The sequence below is a fragment of the Panulirus ornatus genome, chromosome 64 (assembly GCF_036320965.1).
Source record: "Panulirus ornatus isolate Po-2019 chromosome 64, ASM3632096v1, whole genome shotgun sequence".
In the NCBI taxonomy this organism is placed as follows: Eukaryota; Metazoa; Arthropoda; class Malacostraca; order Decapoda; family Palinuridae; genus Panulirus; species Panulirus ornatus.
Window position 1 is genome coordinate 21,157,290 of NC_092287.1, and position 20,274 is coordinate 21,177,563.

Below are 20,274 nucleotides of genomic sequence, written 5' to 3' on the forward strand. Positions count from 1 at the left end.
GTATATATATGTATACATTGATATGTATCAGTATGTATAGTTGCATGTGTGGACATGTATGTATATACATGTCCACACACGTATGTATATACATGTGTATGTGGGTGGGTTGGGCCATTCTTTCGTCTGTTTCCTTGCGCTACCTCGCTGACGCGGGAGACAGCGACAAAGTAAAATAAATGAATAAATAAATATTATTGCATATGACAGGCCAACCTAATAACTTTGCTTTAATTCACATTTGCTCTTCAATGCTTCTAATGGCTTTCCTCCCAAATCACAAATTCCTAATATCTTCCAAAAAGCATTTCCATCAAACACATATAAATCCTTTTGTTCCTACACGTATTTCTCACACATGTTCTCCAAATGAAAAATCTGATCCACACATCCTCAACTACTGAAATCACAATGTTTCTCCTAATCTGAAGCTCTGAGCATGCCACCACCATCTTAATCACAATCTCCAATACTACTTACCAGGTACACTCAACCAACTTATACATCTGTAATTTGGACCTTCACTTTTGTCCCCCTTGCCTTTATACAACTGCACTATACAAGCATTCTCCCAATACTGAGGCATCTCATAATATTCTATGCATACATTAAAAATCCTACCGTTCCAATGAATCTTAAGAAAATTGAGTGTAATTTCTTCTACCACAGCTACTTTGCCACATTTTGTCTCATGCAAGGCTTTCACCACTACTTCTGTCTCCAGTATTGAAACTCTTTGAAATACTAATCCACAAAAGAATTAAACAAAATAACCCAATCTCACTTATACAACAAGGCTCCAGATCTAGCCAATCTACTACTGCACCAAACACAGATGTCACAGAGAAGTAATAATATTTCTAACAAAAGAAAGGCCAAACAAGCAAGTATGAAGTCTTTCTGAAAGTCTGCGGTAATAAAATGATATTAACAAAATCAGGAGACAAAAAGCAAACTAAAAATATGATAGTATGTGTGGGTATGGCATATCCCACTCTTGCATGGAGAAAATTACCATAGAAATGAACATATATCATGAATAGTTGCAAAGATTGCACTCCTCAGAGTTACTGTTGTTCTTCTGTTTGTTGTATGGTAAAGATACTAGTCTGACCATTACTTATTCCATCAGAGGAGATTCCAATGATATACTGATGACCATCTTCTGACATCACAACATGAGGCAGTGTCATTATAGTTTCCTCTCCATCCACATTAAGAACATCTGTTTCTTCACTGGTACTAGCAACAACACCCAGAGCTGTTGTACCATCACTGCTGTGGTTCATTAAAGATGCTGTTTCAACTACACTTTCTTCTAACTGCACCTCTTGCTTAAACTGATCAGGCTGTTTAATGTCAGGTTCTGATCTCTCACACATGTCAGAACTGGATGAACCTGATTTTGTGATATCTGACTGCTCCATATTGCCTAGTTTAATTGTTATGACCTGAGTCTTTGGGTCATTACTTGCGGTACTAAAAGATTCAAAAACATATGATCCTGAACTGGTATCCTTGATGGTGTTATTTACATCCACTTCATCGCTTTGTTTCAGTTTGATGTTATCTTTTTCTGCAGAGTTTACTTTGTCAATCTGTATATCAGTACCCTCAACATCATTTTTATGATCTGAAGAATCACTCCTCTTCTTGAAGGCTTCTTTAACTAACTGCTTCTCGTGGTTTGTGGAATGTGATATATACTCTTGTAATTTTGGGGTCTCCATTGAACAAATCTACAAAAATGAGAAAGAAAATGCTCATGATAATACTCTATATAAAAACAAATTTAAGAGAGTTGCAATACTGTACGAAGACATATTGCAAAAATTAATGCATATAAATCCATGAAAATAGACAAATAATATGAACATGAAAATTGGATTTTTTTATTCTCTTTTTATGTCAAATACTAATAATATATGAATAATAAAGAATTTTACCTGACATTTATAAATGGCCTCTGCTTCAGGATGTTTTTTTGCCACATGCCTCTTGAAGTATGCAGTATGACGACTCTCAAACTGACAAAAGGCATGTGGACACTTTAGTGGTTTTAAGTGCAGGTGAATGAGTTTATGTCTTCGTAATGCATTATGATCACGACACTGCCATCCACAGAGCTCACATTTATGTGGTCGCTCCCCTGTGTGTTGCCTGAAAGAATGGTTACAATAAAAAAATAAATTTGACTGTGATATGAATCTATTGCAAAGGACCCCAAAACTATTGAGGTACCTATATGCATTCCCTAGCCTATCAAAGGTAACTCCATTTCTTCAAATTTTGAAATTTCATCTTCTATGTTTATCTGTGGATAATCAATTGGCCACTTTGGTGATACATATGGGAGGAGGATGCTCAAAGTGAATGCGATAAAAATAATGCTACCTTATGAAAAGATCAAAACAGTATCAGTGTGCAAGGTAAAGAAAAAAAAGCTACAGAGGTTCATGTGTGTGGTGAAGATAGAAGAGGAAGGTATCTACTACATTAGCCACATAAGATGTGGGTTACTATCGTTATTACTTATTTCTTATAACCTATAACCTATATGAGGGAAAAGGTTTACTTTTGCTATTCTGCTGGTGAGGAAATGTTCTTGCACATCTTTGACATTGCTCATGCTCATTTTCATGTTATATACTCTGGTCTTGATATTTCTTTGGATTTTGATGAAATGGTTTATGCCAAGCTTAACAATGCCCCTAAGTAAATCTAAGGGGGTTAACATATCTCTTCCTAGCTTCCTCTGCTCCTGCATGGGCAGATCAGGGACTTTTCTCCTCTCCTCATGATTCCTTTTGGCAAAATATATGTATCTTCTTGAACATTTACTTTTACCTTTACTTGAAAGCAATCACAACAACCGAATATTTTTGCTTCTCCCATGATCTCCCAGGTGTTATCTATCTATAACTCTGATGCCTGTTCCCACTTGCAACTTCCTCAAGGGGATGGTTACAACAATAGTCACCTAAACTAGTGCATTCCAGTGCTGCATCTTAACTATTAGTGCCTTGCCCTTAGCAGGCCACTGGCAAAGGGCAACTCTAGCACAGTGTTTGCAAAGGCTCCTTCCTAATGTTCCTACTGACTACTTCTACCTAATGTTCCTACCTACTATTTCTTCCTATTGTTTCTACCTAATGCTCCTACCTTAATGTTCCTAACTATGGCATCTATCTATTGCTCTAACCATTTTGCCAAAAGGCATGGCTAGTGCATAGTGCTCACCATGGGAAAATCTAGAGTTAAGAAGAATGAGCTATGTGAGATAAGTGCTGTCAAATGTTATGTATGACAAGAGGTTGTACGTTTGTGGACAGAATGCCAGTAGTCCATGTGTAGGTGAAGCAGAAAGACAAGACAGCTACCTGGGTCAAGAAGAGTGCAACTTGACAACCATTAAAGTGCTGGCTCACTACACAGCTGTCATTAACCCTCTCTAAGCCCAGTCGGGTAGTACTGGTAATGTTCCTCCCTGGTTGGTGGCTGCCTACCAACTACTACTTACCTACATCAGTCTCATTCACAGGGTAATTCTGTGAACTTGTTTCTATCAATGCAAAAATCTGAGTTTGGTCTGTTCTCATTCTCTCCCATCTTAATGAATTTATACTGGAATAGGGTTGGCGTAGTTATCACATCACCTAGGTAAAGCAGGGATGCTGGGCTCAAAATGAAGGCAGTTACAAATCATTATTATCCTGTTTGTAAACAAAATGCAACACTTTACATTGTGAGACTTGTGAAGCTTAACCAGTAAGCAAAATTACTGCCTCTGGAACTTAAATAAACCCCATATCTTCCAAAAGTTGACTAAGTTAGAAAAATGTTAGAAACTCCAAGCTACCAGTGCACTCATCATACTCAAGAAACTGGAGGTAACTAACCTTTCAAAGCATTACTTATAACTAACCTTTCAAAGCATTACTTATACAGATCATATAATAAGGGCAAGCAAAATTACAGAATCATGAGAGAGTCCCTTAATAGCTCCTTCCTTCATACACTAGAAAAAAGAAGCAATCATAACATTTCCAGAACAAAGATTCTTTATGGATCACATGTAAATCCAGGGGATATCATTATTATTATCATCACTGTCATCCTTTTTTCACACTGATCACCTTTTCCCGCATTAGTGAGATAGCTCCAGGAACAGACAAAGAAAGGCCGCATCCGATGTAGCTACAGGAACAGACAAAGAAAGGTCACATCCACTCACATCCATTCTCGAGCTGTCATGTCTAATGCACTGTAACTACGGCTTCCTATCCACAACCTAGCCCCAGAGAACATTCAATGGTTTACCCCAGCCACTTCACATGCCCCGATTTGGTCCACTGACAGTACACTGACCCCAGTATACCACATCATTCCAATTAGCTCCATCTCATGCAAGCCCCCTAACCCTACTGCATGTTCAGGTTCTGATCACTCCAAATCCCCTTCACTCCATCTCCAACTTGTCTCCCCGCTATCATTATTACTATTATTATTATTATTTTTTTTTTTTTTTGTCGCTGTCTCCCGCGTTTGCGAGGTAGCGCAAGGAAACAGACGAAAGAAATGGCCCAACCCACCCCCATACACATGCCTTGATTCAATCCACTGACAGCACGTCAACCCCGGTATAATTATTATTATTATTATTATTATTATTATTATTATTATTATTGTTATTATCATCATCATCATCATCATTACTGTTGTTATGCACAACCTTACTGACATGAAAAATGGTGAACTTGTATGAAAAAAAATTATTATCACTATCATAACCCAAGGATTCCTTCAATGGAGCTCCTAATGCTTCATAGCTGCACTACAAACAGTAGCTGTTAGAGGATGGACTCCTTTGAAATGGAAAGTTTTTTAATGAAACCATACTTCTTTTCATACAGTGATGATGATACTACCTCACAGAAGGCGACTTTTGACTCACAGCATAACCACATGCAGGAAGAGTCTAGTAGTGCCACTTTAGGGAAGAGATAAGTAAAAATAGATGAGCTGGCTGAATTGGTACCTGCAACAAGGAGAAAACTACATCCTAAGATGGTGGAAGAGGTTAACTGCTCATTAGATAAGATGATGTGTTTCCTAATTGAAAGCTTCAAGTCAGGTCATGATCGGTGTGCTCTTGATTTCCAAAATCACCTGAGGAAGAGGGGATGACCATATTAAGTAGTGTGACTCATTCGATATATCTATGTTGTTGTATTCCCTGAGATGTCCTACAAATGCAATATTATGCTGAGTTGGTGAACTCAGTAGTGGCATTTCTGAATATTTCTGCATATGAAACAAAATCCAATAAACTAGGAGTTTTTCATATTGTAAAAAAGATGGGAGCCATTGAATTACGTCAGTTCAGCAGTAACTTGCTTTACCATAATCAATTAAATCATAATTACATTAGACTTGCAACTGGATTCATGAAATCTGGAGACAGAAGCAGCCACGTTTAACAGCAATATGAGTACTGTTTTTCAATTATGAAGCTCTGCAGTAACACAAATTAATTCCTCTCTACTAAGAATGCACATTTCAAAAAATAAAAATAACTTTAAAAAATGAGTGTTCATAATAAATATGACAGTACACAATGTACAGATCCCAAAATCATAGTGCAAAAGTGAAGAGCAACAGCAAAAACAAAATAACGAGAACATCTGTCTAACGACTGTCTACCTCTCCCCTAAACGGCATGTATACTTAAGTTGCAATTTAATTAGCAGTTCGTGAGCAAGAACATACTTGTCCACATAATCTTTTAGAAATTGTGTCTTCTGCTTACACAATGACTAAGCAAGGGGCACATAGTCATGCAAGGATTAGCGAACCTACAAGAAGAAAACACATTGTTCATAACTTATAGGACAATTAAACATCCACCTGCTTTTATGAATCAAGTCTCTTTTGTATACACCATAATCAACAGCCAAAGAACTTGAAATACTCACCTTTAATGAACTTTTACATCAAAATCATCACTGTTCAAGTCTTACAGGATAATCAAACATTCCCTCCTCTTTTTAATTATTAAGTCTTTTGTATATACCAAAAATAACATCCAAGGAACTTGAAATACTCACCTTTGATGAACTTTTAGATCAAACTTCCTTGAACATCTATATGAACAATGAGGACAAGCATGAGGCTTTACTTTTAAATGTACCTGTAAAAGGGAAAAATGTTATTACAGGCTAATCTAAACCCACAAGTACTTCCAGCCTATGATTAAAAAGAGCAGCTGTGGCAAGATGTATGCATATAATTACTATACAAGTTCTTCACAGCAGCACTATATACACAGAACACTACATGAACTCCTATCTGACTACATACCCATTCCAATTACTCTCCACTTAAATCACCCAACCTGTACAGTCAGCAAAAACACATGCACAAATTACAGAAAAGCAGATTGCTCTCCATTCAGACAGTATAGAGAATCCAAGCTCCAAAACTTCAATGTAGGTGAATTCTCACCCATATATTGTGCCATCTTACATTATATCAACATCACCACCCATGCCAGCAAAAAGCACATTCCACAAGGTCAAAAAAAATAGCCAAAAATTTCCTCCTACAAGTTGCATAAAACAAAGAAACAAGCTCATAAAAAAACCACAAAACATCTTAAGAAATCACATAAAAAATTAAATTTCTAAACATATTCATAATCTTACTGAAAGGCATGCTGCAAACAGGAACTACTTTCTCTACAGTGTGAATCACAAAACTACACAGGAACCATCTCTGGTGTCTGTTAAGTAAGATCCACACCTCCTGCACAGAGCATCTTTATCAACACTACCATATGCTTTCTCCAGACCCTTAAATGCCACATATATATATATATATATATATATTTATTTATTTTTTTTTTTTTGCTTTGTCGCTGTCTCCCGCGTTTGCGAGGTAGCGCAAGGAAACAGACGAAAGAAATGGCCCAACCCACCCCCATACACATGCCTTGATTCAATCCACTGACAGCACGTCAACTCCGGTATACCACATCGCTCCAATTCACTCTATTCTTTGCCCTCCTTTCACCCTCCTGCATGTTCAGGCCCCGATCACACAAAATCTTTTTCACTCCATCTTTCCACCTCCAATTTGGTCTCCCACTTCTCCTCGTTCCCTCCACCTCCGACACATATATCCTCTTGGTCAATCTTTCCTCACTCATTCTCTCCATGTGCCCAAACCATTTCAACACACCCTCTTCTGCTCTCTCAACCACGCTCTTTTTATTTCCACACATCTCTCTTACCCTTACGTTACTTACTCGATCAAACCACCTCACACCACACATTGTCCTCAAACATCTCATTTCCAGCACATCCATCCTCCTGCGCACAACTCTATCCATAGCCCACGCCACGCAACCATACAACATTGTTGGAACCACTATTCCTTCAAACATACCCATTTTTGCTTTCCGAGATAATGTTCTTGACTTCCACACATTCTTCAAGGCTCCCAGAATTTTCGCCCCCTCCCCCACCCTATGATCCACTTCCGCTTCCATGGTTCCATCCACTGCCAGATCCACTCCCAGATGTCTAAAACACTTTACTTCCTCCAGTTTTTCTCCATTCAAACTTACCTCCCAATTGACTTGACCCTCAACCCTACTGTACCTAATAACCTTGCTCTTATTCACATTTACTCTTAACTTTCTTCTTTCACACACTTTACCAAACTCAGTCACCAGCTTCTGCAGTTTCTCACATGAATCAGCCACCAGCGCTGTATCATCAGCGAACAACAACTGACTCACTTCCCAAGCTCTCTCATCCCCAACAGACTTCATACTTGCCCCTCTTTCCAAAACTCTTGCATTCACCTCCCTAACAACCCCATCCATAAACAAATTAAACAACCATGGAGACATCACACACCCCTGCTGCAAACCTACATTCACTGAGAACCAATCACTTTCCTCTCTTCCTACACGTACACATGCCTTACATCCTCGATAAAAACTTTTCACTGCTTCTAACAACTTGCCTCCCACACCATATATTCTTAATACCTTCCACAGAGCATCTCTATCAACTCTATCATATGCCTTCTCCAGATCCATAAATGCTACATACAAATCCATTTGCTTTTCTAAGTATTTCTCACATACATTCTTCAAAGCAAACACCTGATCCACACATCCTCTATCACTTCTGAAACCACACTGCTCTTCCCCAATCCTTTCAATCAATACCCTCCCATATAATTTACCAGGAATACTCAACAAACTTATACCTCTGTATATATATATATATATATATATTTCTTTCTTTCATACTATTCGCCATTTCCCGCATTAGCGAGGTAGCGTTAAGAACAGAGGACTGGACCTTTGAGGGAATATCCTCACCTGGCCCCCTTCTCTGTTCCTTCTTTTGGAAAATTAAAAAAAAATGAGAGGGGAGGATTTCCAGCCCCCTGCTCCCTTTCCTTTTAGTCGCCTTCTATGACAAAAAAAAATCCTTAAAATATAACCCCAAAATTACTATTTGATACTTCCAACTTCCCACCAAAATAATTTTGCCCTAAAATTCCTTGAAATTAAGTATTCATTAAACCAAAACTTAATTATTTTCATCTTTTCTACTTGCAAATGTTATTCAAATTAATGTCCTCTAAACCTTGATGGAATGTACTGAAAAACAAATATACAGATATACTTACGGCACTAATGTGAAGTCTTAAAGTTTTCTTATCACCAAACCATCTTTTGCATTCACTGCAATACCCTTTCTGTGCCCAGGTAGGAAGATCCTTGGCACTGGATATGTGTAAAACTTGATGGTTTAAAAGTTGTGCCAACTGCCTAAAACCTTTTCCACAGACCTGTTTTAGTAAGTTGTCTGCATAAGTTATGTATCATTTTCATGGGATTATTTTTTTCTTAGCATGAACAGATTTAACCATAGAATAAGTTAAAAACCTTGATGAAATCAATCTTTTTCAAAACATAAATCATATACTGAAAAATGCAACGACAAATGCAACATTGTATCAAAGAAAAACTGTCTAAAATCATCATGAAGTCTATTTTTCTCATCAATTGAAGTCTAACTATTTTTTCCATCAATTAAGACAGTATCAAGGGATGATAAAAAGCACTTCTGAAACTAAATACCTTTTACAAGATGTAAGATATGAACACTCAACAAGTCTTATTATACATACCTTGCAAACATGGTCCCGAGCATCTGAATGAGTCTTCTGATGGATTACAAGCCTCTGCTGTGTACAAGTCTTGTAAGTATGACAAATTCCACAAGTGAGCAGATCTATGTCTATCCCATGAGACTTCCACAAGTGTAACTGACATGCTGCCCACTGTAAAACAAGTTTTATTATCATTAAGAAAAATACATCAGAAATCATTGTACCTGGCTGTCACAGAATACTATACAATTTTGGTGTTAGGTATGTAAATAATACACTTTCCCCTCTATGTTCATACAATGTATTTGGAAAATTTACATTCATTGCAGTTTCTTTAAAGACATGAGGAGGAACAACAAACATGCAGCACTACATTACGCACTGGGAACCATGGCTCACCCAGAGCAGAATGTTTGCATCTCCACACATTTTCAAACACTCTTTTAAGCCTGTTAAGACATTAATCTACCTATCAGTCACCCTAAAGGGCCAATCACTTCCACTCTACAAAATATCAATTATTTTGAGTATCAGATTCAACATTTACGTGATATTCACCCCCACATCAAAAATATTAATGCAAAGGCAAATACAAACTAAATGACAGAACACTAAATGGTGCTAGAATTAGAAAAAATATCCCTTAGTATCCTCCACAAACAATTCACCTCATTCACCCTACAGTAAACTATGTCTCTCCTTACTGGTCATACCCCCCCTTTAAAAGCAACTAAAAAAATGCAAATAACACAAAATAGAGCACTCAGAACAATCACTGACAACCTAGCCATCACAAAAACTCAATACCCACGGAATGGAACAAAGATCCTTCCAATAAAACCCCATCCTAGAAAGCTCAGCACTCAAAACCTTGCAAAACAACTAGAGCCTCACATCTGAACCACTACAAAACTAACCACCAAACCCTACTCAAAATAACAAAAAATTATGTCTCACACTTTAACAAGCTATACTCACAGATACCCCCTTCCCTATCAAATGAAACTGACCAAACGCTTACACAGTAATGACTTGACAAGCACTAAATAATTGCCTCCCAACCTAGCATTAAATTCTACACCATCTGAAACTACACTCCCTAGGTATGCATAAATAATACTTTCTCATCTATGTTCTGGACACTACAAACAATGATTTAATATATAAGAGGATCCATTATACTCAAGATTAATCTTCAGTCTGAAGACACTAAACATCTACTCCTCAAATTACTCCTTTACTGTAGTCACCTCAAATATACAAACACATAACATCACCAAACTTCTTGGCCTGAGGTCCTACTTGATGGATATGACCAGCTTCCTGTGCGCTGTGGCAGTTCCATACAGGAAGTTCCTGGTGCAGGAGATTAATCAAGTATATGTATAAACAAAGGCAGACAGTATGAATTATGTACATGTGTATATATGTACATGTCTGTGTGTGTGTATATATATATGTGTACACTGAGATGTGTAGGTATGTGTATTTCCATGTGTGGACGTGTATGTATATACATGTGTATGTGGGTGGGTTGGGCCATTCTTTCGTCTGTTTCCTTGCGCTACCTCGCTAATGTGGGAGACAGCGACAAAGCAAAATTAATAAAATAAATAAATAAAATATGTATTACTGGACTCCAAGTGTATGTGGCTACATCACAAGTGAAAGGTACCTTCAGTGAGGCTGTAGCATCATCAATGGCAAAAAAGAAGTACACTTTCATTTAGGAACTCAAGTCCATGAAAGTCTATCATTTCCCTGCTCCTGATTGGAGCACTGCCATGAAGTTGCAGGATCCCTAGAAAAGTGGCCCTGGGGTTGCAGAATTAAATTGCTTATGATAATTATTTATGACTGACATGATATGATTCTTTCCTTACCTTGTCATATTTGAAGAAACACCGATGGCAAGTAAAGACTCTTTCTTCACTACTCCCTGGCTGTCCATGACATTCCTGATGTTGATACAAGTTTTCTTCACTTGAAAACTTATATTTACAAGTTTGTACTGGACACCTAAAAGAATACAAAAATCATTATCATAAGAGACTTTTATCAGAAGTTGGTGACTGAGTTTGGAAAAGTGTGTGAAAGGAGAAAATTGAGAGTAAATGTAAATAAGAGAAAGGTTAGTAGGTTCAGTAGAAATGAGGGATAAGCTAATTGGGATTAAGTTTAACTGGAGAAAAATTGAAGGAAGTGAAGTGATTTAAATATCTGGGAGTGGACTTAGCATCAAATGGAACCATGGAAGTGGAAGTGAGTCACAGGTTGGGGGAGGGAGTGAAGGTTCTGGGAGTGATGAAGAATGTGTAGAAGGAGAGAATGTTATCTCAGAGAGCAAAAATGGATATGTTTGAAGGAATAGCAGTTCCAACAATGTTATGTGGTTGTGAGGCAATGGGCTACAGGGCTATAAAAAGGGGTTCTGAGGTTTACTACTACAACTAATATCAATAATAATAATTTTTCATTATCATATCATCATAATTGCTATTTCCCACATCAGCGAGGTAGCGCAAGGAAACAGAAGAAGAATGGCCCAACCACTCACATAGACATATATGTATATAAACACCCATACACACACATATACATATCAATGCATACATACATATACATACATACTTGCTGTCTTCCTCCATTTCTGTCGCTACCCTGCCACGGGAAATATTCCCTCCCCGCCAGTGAGGAAGCACCAGGAAAAGAAAAAAAAGGCCACATTTGCTCACACTCAATCTCTAGCTGTCATATATAATGCACTAAAACCACAGCTCCCTTTCCACATCCAGGCCCCACAGACCTTTCCATGGTTTACCCCAGATGCTTCACAGGTTCTGGTTCAGTCCATTGACAGCACGTCAACCCCGGTATACCACATCATTCCAATTCACTCTATTCCTTGCACACCTTTCACCATCCTGTATATTCAGGCCCCGATTGCTCAAAGTCTTTTTCACTCCATCCTTCCACCTCCAATTTGGTCTCCCACTTTATGATAATAATAATAATAATAATAATAATAATAATAATAATAATAATAATAATAATAATAATAATAATAATCCCGTTTTTTTAGAAAGTTAAAAATACAAGGAGGGGAGGATTTCTGGCCCCCCGCTCCCGTCCCCTCTAGTTGCCTTCTATGACACGTGAGGAATGCGTGGGAAGTATTCTTTCACCCCTATCCCCAGGGATAATATATATATATATATATACATACACACACATATACACACACATATATATATATATATATATATATATATATACATATATACATATTCCCTCAAAGGCCCAGTCCTCTGTTCTTAACGCTACCTCGCTAACGCGGTAAATGGCGAATAGTATAAAAAAAAAAAATGAAAAATGTAAGAAATAATTTAGAAAACTGAAACTTCTATCTTAAAATGAAATTAAAAAAATGAATGTCACATTATGGTTCAACCTCTGGCTATGGAAAAGGGAAATGTATAATTCATTTACACAAACGTCAATTAGTAGTTTTCATCAATTTAACCACAGTATCATACTGCCTGGACCACTTCTCTTATCAAGAAACTGGAATATTGGCTTATGATGTTTCTCAATTGTCTTCATTACACAAAGTACAACCATATCTTGGATACATGAGGGTAGGTAGTTGGTCATCCGCCATAATAAAGCCTTGACAGACCAAAAAGTTTATCTAGACCTCAACTTTTCCAGTACATTCATGAAAAACACCTTTTTGCTTTCTATCTCTATCACTTTGAAAAATGCTCCCTTTGTTCACATTTCAATGAAAGAATAAGCTTCAATGTCTAAGCTACATTCTTTTCCAATTTCACTATATTCTTGTCAGAGCACCATGTATGAAAACTATCACTCCAGTAACACAACTATAAACATTTACTTTCCCTTTAAAAAAGTTCTGGGGAAGTCTGTCTTGATACACTGCGGGTCACTCTACCACCTGGCGAGGTTTGTGTTGCAATGGTTCTTAATTCACAAAAGTAGTAGCATCACTGGTGGGCGGAAGAACATTCTCATCATTTAGGACGAACAAGAAGGGCAACAGCGACACACACTCGAGGGAGACAGTTGCCCAGGTCCTGTCTTAGTTGGTTGTGAGGTCGGGTATGAGGTTTCCAGCCTAAGTAAGCAGTTGGGGGCCAGAAAGAAGTGGATTTTCACATTTTTCTGATCTCTCTTCATTTCTCCACATACATAGCAGCTGGAAACATGATGTTCAGGAGCCATGCTCGTACCTTCTTTACTCTGCACCACACCTTTTCAATGTTATACGTATCATTGGGAGGTAAGTTTGAATGGAGAAAAACTGTAGGAAGTAAAGTGTTTTAGATATCTGGGAGTGGATCTGGCAGCGGATGGAACCATGGAAGTGGAAGTGAATCATAGGGTGGGGGAGGGGGCGAAAATCCTGGGAACCTTGAAGAATGTGTGAAGTCGAGAACATTATCTCGGAAAGCAAAAATGGGTATGTTTGAAGGAATAGTGGTTCCAACAATGTTGTATGGTTGCAAGGCGTGGGCTATGGATAGAGTTGTGCGCAGGAGGGTGGATGTGCTGGAAATGAGATGTTTGAGGACAATGTGTGGTGTGGAAATAAAAAGAGCGTGGTTGAGAGAGCAGAAGAGGGTGTTTTGAAATGGTTTGGGCACATGGAGAGAATGAGTGAAGAAAGATTGACCAAGAGGATATATGTGTCAGAGGTGGAGGGAACGAGGAGAAGTGGGAGACCAAATTGGAGGTGGAAAGATGGAGTGAAAAAGATTTTGAGTGATCGGGGCCTGAACATGCAAGAGGGTGAAAGGCGGGCAAGGAATAGAGTGAATTGGATCGATGTGGTATACCGGGGTTGACGTGCTGTCAGTGGATTGAATCAGGGCATGTGAAGCGTCTGGGGTAAACCATGGAAAGCTGTGTGGGGCCTGGATGTGGAAAGGGAGCTGTGGTTTCGGGCATTATTGCATGACAGCTAGAGACTGAGTGTGGACGAATGAGGCCTTTGTTGTCTTTTCCTAGCGCTTCCCCGCACACATGAGGGGGGAGGGGGATGGTATTCCATGTGTGGTGAGGTGGCGATTGGGAATGAATAAAGGCAGACTGTGTGAATTATGTGCATGGGTATATATGTATGTGTCTTTGTGTGTATATATATGTGTACATTGAGATGTACAGGTATGTACATTTGCGTGTGTGGACATGTGTGTATATACATGTGTATGGGGTGGGTTGGGCCATTTCTTTCGTCTGTTTCCTTGCGCTACCTTGCAAACACGGGAGACAGCGACAAAAAAAAAAAAAAATAATAATAATAATGAGAACAAATGGGAACATCGGTGAAAGGGGCAAATGGGGAGGTAATAACAAGTAGTGGTGAAGTGAGGGGGAGATGAAGTGAGTATTTTGAAGGGTTGTTGAATGTGTTTGATGATAGAGTGGCAGATATAGAGTGTTTTGGTTGAGGTGGTGTGTAAAGTGAGAGGGTTAGGGAGAATGATTTGGTAAACAGAGAAGAGGTAGTGAAAGCTTTGTGGAAGATGAAAGCCAGCAAGGTAGCGGGTTTGGATGGTATTGCTGTGAAATTCATTAAAAAGGGGGTGACTGTGTTGTTGACTGGTTGGTGAGGATATTCAATGTATGTATGGTTCATGGTGAAGTGCCTCAGGATTGGCGGAATGCATGCATAGTGCCATTGTACAAAGGCAAAGGGGATAAAGGCGAGCGTTCAAATTACAGAGGTATAAGTTTGTTGAGTATTCCTGGGATAGTATATGGGAGGGTATTGATTGAGAGGGTCAAGGCATGTACAGAGCATCAGACTGGGGAAGAGAAGTGAGGTTTCAGAAGTGGTAGAGGATGTGTGGATCAGGTGTTTGCTTTGAAGAATGTATGTGAGAATACTTAGAAAAACAGATGGATTTGTATGTAGCATTTATGGATCTGGAGAAGGTATATGATAAGAGTTGATAAAGATGCTCTGTGGAAAGTATTAAGAGTATATGGTGTGGAAGGTAAGTTGCTAGAAGCAGTGAAAACTTTTTACCGAGGATGTAAGGCATGTGTAAGAGTAGGAAGAGAGGAAAGTGATTGGTTTCCAGTAAATGTTGGTTTGCGGCAGGGGTGCATGATGTCTCCATGGTTGTTTAATTTGTTTATGGATGAGGCTGTTAGGGAGGTGAATGCAAGAGTTTTGGAGAGAGGGGCGAGTGTGCAGTCTGTTGTGGATAAGAGCGCTTGAGGAGTGAGTCAGTTGTTCACTGATGATGCAGCGCTGGTGGCTGATTCGGGTGAGAAACTGCAGAAGTTGGTGACTGAGTTTGGTAAAGTGTGTGAACAAAGAAAGCTGAGAGTAAATGTGAATATGAGCAAGGTTATTAGGTTCAGTAAGGTTGAGGGACAAATAAATTGAGTAAGTTTGAATAGAGATAAACTGGAGGAAGTGAAATGTTTTAGATATCTGGGAGTGGATCTGGCAGTGGATGGAACCATGGAAGTGGAAGTGAGTCACAGGGTGGGGGAGGGGGCGAAGGTTCTGGGAGCGTTGAAGAATGTATGGAAGGTGAGAACGTAATCTCGGAGAGTAAAAATGGGTATGTTTGAAGGAATAGTGGTTCCAACAATGATATATGGTTGTGAGGCATGGGCTATAGATAGGGTTGTGTGAAGGAGGGTGGATGTGTTGGAAATGAGATGCTTGAGGACAGTATGTGGTGTGAGGTGGTTTGATCGAGTAAGTAGTGAAAGGGTAAGAGAGATGTGTGGTAATAAAAAGAGTGTGGTGGAGAGAGCAGAAAAGGGTGTATTGAAATGGTTTGGTCACATGGACAGAATGAGTGAGGAAAGATTGACAAAGAGGATATATGTGTCAGAGGTGGAGGGAACGAGAAGTGGGAAAACAAATTGGAGGTGAAAGGATGGAGTGAAAAAGATTTTGAGTTATCAGGGCCTGAACATACAGGAGGGTGAAAGGCGTGCAAGGAATAGAGTGCACTGGAACGATGTGGCATACCAGGGTCGATGTGCTGCCAATGGATTGAACCAGGGCATGTGAAGCGTCTGGGGTAAATCATGGAAAGTTTTGTGGGGCCTGGATGTGGACAGGGAGCTGTGGTTTTGGTGCATTACACATGACAGCTAGAGACTGAGTGTGAACGAATGTAGCCTTTGTTGTCTTTTCCTAGTGCTACCTCGCACGCACGTGGGGGGAGGGGGTGCCATTTCATGTGTAGCGGGGTGGCATTGGGAATGGATGAAGGCAGCATGTATGTATATGTACATGTGTATCCCTGGGGATAGGGGATTAAGAATACTTCCCACGTATTCCCTGCGTGTCGTAGAAGGCGACTAAAAGGGGAGGGAGCGGGGGGCTGGAAATCCTCCCCTCTCGTTTTTTTTTTTTTTTTTTTTTTTTCAATTTTCCAAAAGAAGGAACAGAGAATTGGGCCAGGTGAGGGTATTCCCTCAAAGGCCCAGTCCTCTGTTCTTAACGCTACCTCGCTAATGCGGGAAATGGCGAATGGTTTGAAAGAAAGAAAGAAAGATGTCTGTGTATGTATATGTATGTATACGTTGAAATGTAGAGGTATGTATATGTGCGTGTGTAGGCATTTAGGTATATACATGTGTATGTGGGTGGGTTGGGCCACTCTTTCATCTGTTTCCTTGTGCTACCTCGCTAACGCGGAAGACAGCAACAAGGTATAATAGGAAAATAGATTAACATAATCAACCTAAATCTTGTATTAAGTCCTGTTTGTTGCTGAAGACAGCATTTAGCAAATCAATTTTGCTGATGATGATATACAAGATATTCAACTTACTTAAAATTTTTTTCAACTTCTTTTGAGAACACAGGTTTAGGTCTTTGTTTCTGTAACCAATACTGTTCATGGAGATTCTTTGGAGCTCGAATACGACGCTTGCTGTTCTCAGCTCCATCTACTTTCCTTTCTTCTGTCTCCTCCTGATAAGATAATGAATATTTCATTACAACATTCATTATCATCCCAGTTTAATATGCATCATAATATAGAAATACTGCTGCTTATTTCATTTCACAACACCTGTGGGAAGGAGGGGAAAAACACGAATGAGTATCAGAATGAGAGAATTATGCAAGCTGAAATCCTTTTAAAAAATAAACAGCATTATAAAAAATACAGGAAGCCCCTGTGCTAATCAAGGTCTTGCAAAGAGCTGGCATAAAAGTGCTTGGCTCCATCTCTAACAGAGGAGAGCTCAGCTATGAAACCCCAACAGCATTAACAAATTCAATAATTTTCATTTTCTAGTCTCTAATTTCTGAAGCTAAATTTCATACAAACAATCATCTTTTTCTTATAATTATTCCCTGTCTCCCACATAGCAAGGAAGTACCAGGGACAGACAAAAAAGGCCTCTCTAGCTGTCATATATAAAGCAACAAAACCAGAGCCCCCATCAACAGATTAATGTCACAGACCTTTCAGTGGTTTTATTCCCTAACCACTTCAAATGCTCTGGTTTGGCCCACTGATGGCATGTTGCCCCAGCAAACCACATCACTCCAAACTGCTCTATCCCATTTGAATATATATTTCAAAAAATTTCAAAATAAAGGTGGCTAAGGGATGTGAGACAACTAATGTTCAAGAAAGAAATGGGTAAGGCAAAAAATCTTGTGATTAATAGGAATAATCCAGTTCCATGAGATGATGACAAGTAGGTCTAAAAAAGAATCTGTCATTAAAAACTAAGACAAATAAATCAAAATATAAGACTCAAAGGCAGGTTATGAAGGGACCCAGTGGCCTGTTGCCACAGCTAATGACAGGAAGGTGCAGAGGGTACATCGTACCTGGGTCCAGGGGTCCAACAGGGGGCCCAGGAATTTCCTGGGATTTCAGTAAAGGTTTGCATATACTGAAGACTAGGATTCCACCCCTTCCCTCATCTTCCATACCCTTTTTTGGCCTTACAGCTTATGGCATAAAACCACAACGAATAAAAAAAGGAAGACTAATGGAGAAGGGAAGGGGACCTAAGAGAAACTTTGTATCCCCGATAAATTCCTCTCAGAAGCCCTGCCTGTTGCTTCTTGAATTCCCTTGTATCCACCGTCACAAAATTAGGTATGCATGCTAAATATGAAAACCATCATCGAGCATGTTGCATACATTAAACAAATAAAATCTTAGTACTGACAATTTCTTATCATAACAAAAAAATTACCTGACATTGTACTGAGAGCTCATTCTACTTGTAAACCATGAAGCATAAACCTCACCTGGTTGTATGTACGAGACTTTCGGTGGCCAATAAGCATGCCAGGTTGTGAAGGATACTTGGTCTGTAGTCCTTGAGAATGACGGTGACGCTGTGTTCCTTTTCTTGGTTTCTTCTCTGCCTCATTTGGGTGCTCCTGTTAACAAAATTACTGGTCTGATTCACTTATTTCAACATTTCAGCTGATATATCAAATGTACCTTTCAACAACAAAAAAAAAGGTTTAAACACTTCTAAATACATGTATAAATTTGATTACCTATCTATGCATGTGAAATGGAAACTTTTACTTTCATGGGGTCTCATTTCTTTTTCTTACTGTCAATTTAACTTCTTTTTGAACTTCTTAGCCCTCTGTGTCAGTAAAGTTTTTGTCTGTCTAACAACCTCACTTTACATTTGAAGAAATGCTCATATCACCATTATCTCATCTACAAGGAAACTTCAGAGTAATAAACATTTCCCCTCTTCCTTCTTTCTTCCAAAAATGGTAAGTCTATGGCTGTTATCCTCTCCCTGTAGCTCAAATCTCTATTTTGTGGATTCAGCACTAATCATCTGCCACTGGATCTTTTCTAATAGATTTGCATCACTGCAGGAGGGGATGACTAAACAAATATTGCATACTCTAATCTGAAACGATAAACAATTTTCTTAACATTTTCTTATGCATGTACTTGAAAGTAATCTTAACACTTACAAGCAAGTAATCTTTCTCCTTTATCAGTTTCTCAATCTAGTGGGGTCCTACCTTTTACTCTTTTACCTAATCATACAGCTCTTGAACTTCAAACAGAGGCAAGAAATGCTGACAGTAATATAATAAACACCTTTCTTTCGGAAAAGCAATTCTATTGATGGTATCCATTCTCTGTAGCTTTATATACATTTTTCCCCTTCTTATGCTCAATTTTCCAAAACAAATTCCGGTCTTCTGAAATAGGCTGACAACATTATTTAATTATTTTATTTATTATTTTGCTTTGTTGCTGTCTCCCGCGTTTGCGAGGTAGCGCAAGGAAACAGACGAAAGAAATGGCCCAACCCACCCCATACACAATGTATATACACACACGTCCACACACGCAAATATACATACCTATACATCTCAATGTACACATATATATACACACACAGACACATACACATATACCCATGCACACAATTCACACAGTCTGCCTTTATTCATTCCCATCGCCACCTCGCCACACATGGAATACCATCCCCCTCCCCCCTCATGTGTGCGAGGTAGCGCTAGGAAAAGACAACAAAGGCCCCATTCATTCACACTCAGTCTCTAGCAGCCATGCAATAATGCCCAAAACCACAGCTCCCTTTCCACATCCAGGCCCCACAGAACTTTCCATGGTTTACCCCAGACACTTCACATGCCTTGATTCAATCCACTGACAGCACGTCAACCCCGGTATACCACATCGATCCAATTCACTCTATTCCTTGCCCGCCTTTCACCCTCCTGGATGTTCAGGCCCCGATCACACAAAATCTTTTTCACTCCATCTTTCCACCTCCAATTTGGTCTCCCACTTCTCCTCGTTCCCTCCACCTCCGACACATATATCCTCTTGGTCAATCTTTCCTCACTCATTCTCTCCATGTGCCCAAACCATTTCAACACACCCTCTTCTGCTCTCTCAACCACGCTCTTTTTATTTCCACACATCTCTCTTACCCTTACATTACTTACTCGATCAAACCACCTCACACCACACACTGTCCTCAAACATCTCATTTCCAGCACATCCACCCTCCTGCGCACAACTCTATCCATAGCCCACGCCT

At 39.2% G+C, this 20,274-nt stretch overlaps 1 protein-coding gene across 1 annotated transcript in view; it reads right to left on the reverse strand.

Annotated features, from left to right (window-relative positions):
- Positions 1 to 924: 924 nt before the first annotated feature.
- The window catches only part of LOC139746097 (uncharacterized), a 35,593-nt gene continuing 16,243 nt past the window's right edge, over positions 925 to 20,274 (reverse strand). Inside the window, exons 7-14 of the mRNA XM_071656937.1 lie at positions 18,473 to 18,607; positions 17,028 to 17,170; positions 11,079 to 11,214; positions 9,214 to 9,366; positions 8,710 to 8,871; positions 6,108 to 6,190; positions 1,947 to 2,160; positions 925 to 1,739 (exon numbers count right to left, since the gene is read on the reverse strand). Of these exons, the coding sequence (XP_071513038.1) occupies positions 1,068 to 1,739; positions 1,947 to 2,160; positions 6,108 to 6,190; positions 8,710 to 8,871; positions 9,214 to 9,366; positions 11,079 to 11,214; positions 17,028 to 17,170; positions 18,473 to 18,607 (1,698 nt within the window). The 3' untranslated portion in view covers positions 925 to 1,067. The remainder of the gene's footprint in view (positions 1,740 to 1,946; positions 2,161 to 6,107; positions 6,191 to 8,709; positions 8,872 to 9,213; positions 9,367 to 11,078; positions 11,215 to 17,027; positions 17,171 to 18,472; positions 18,608 to 20,274) is intronic.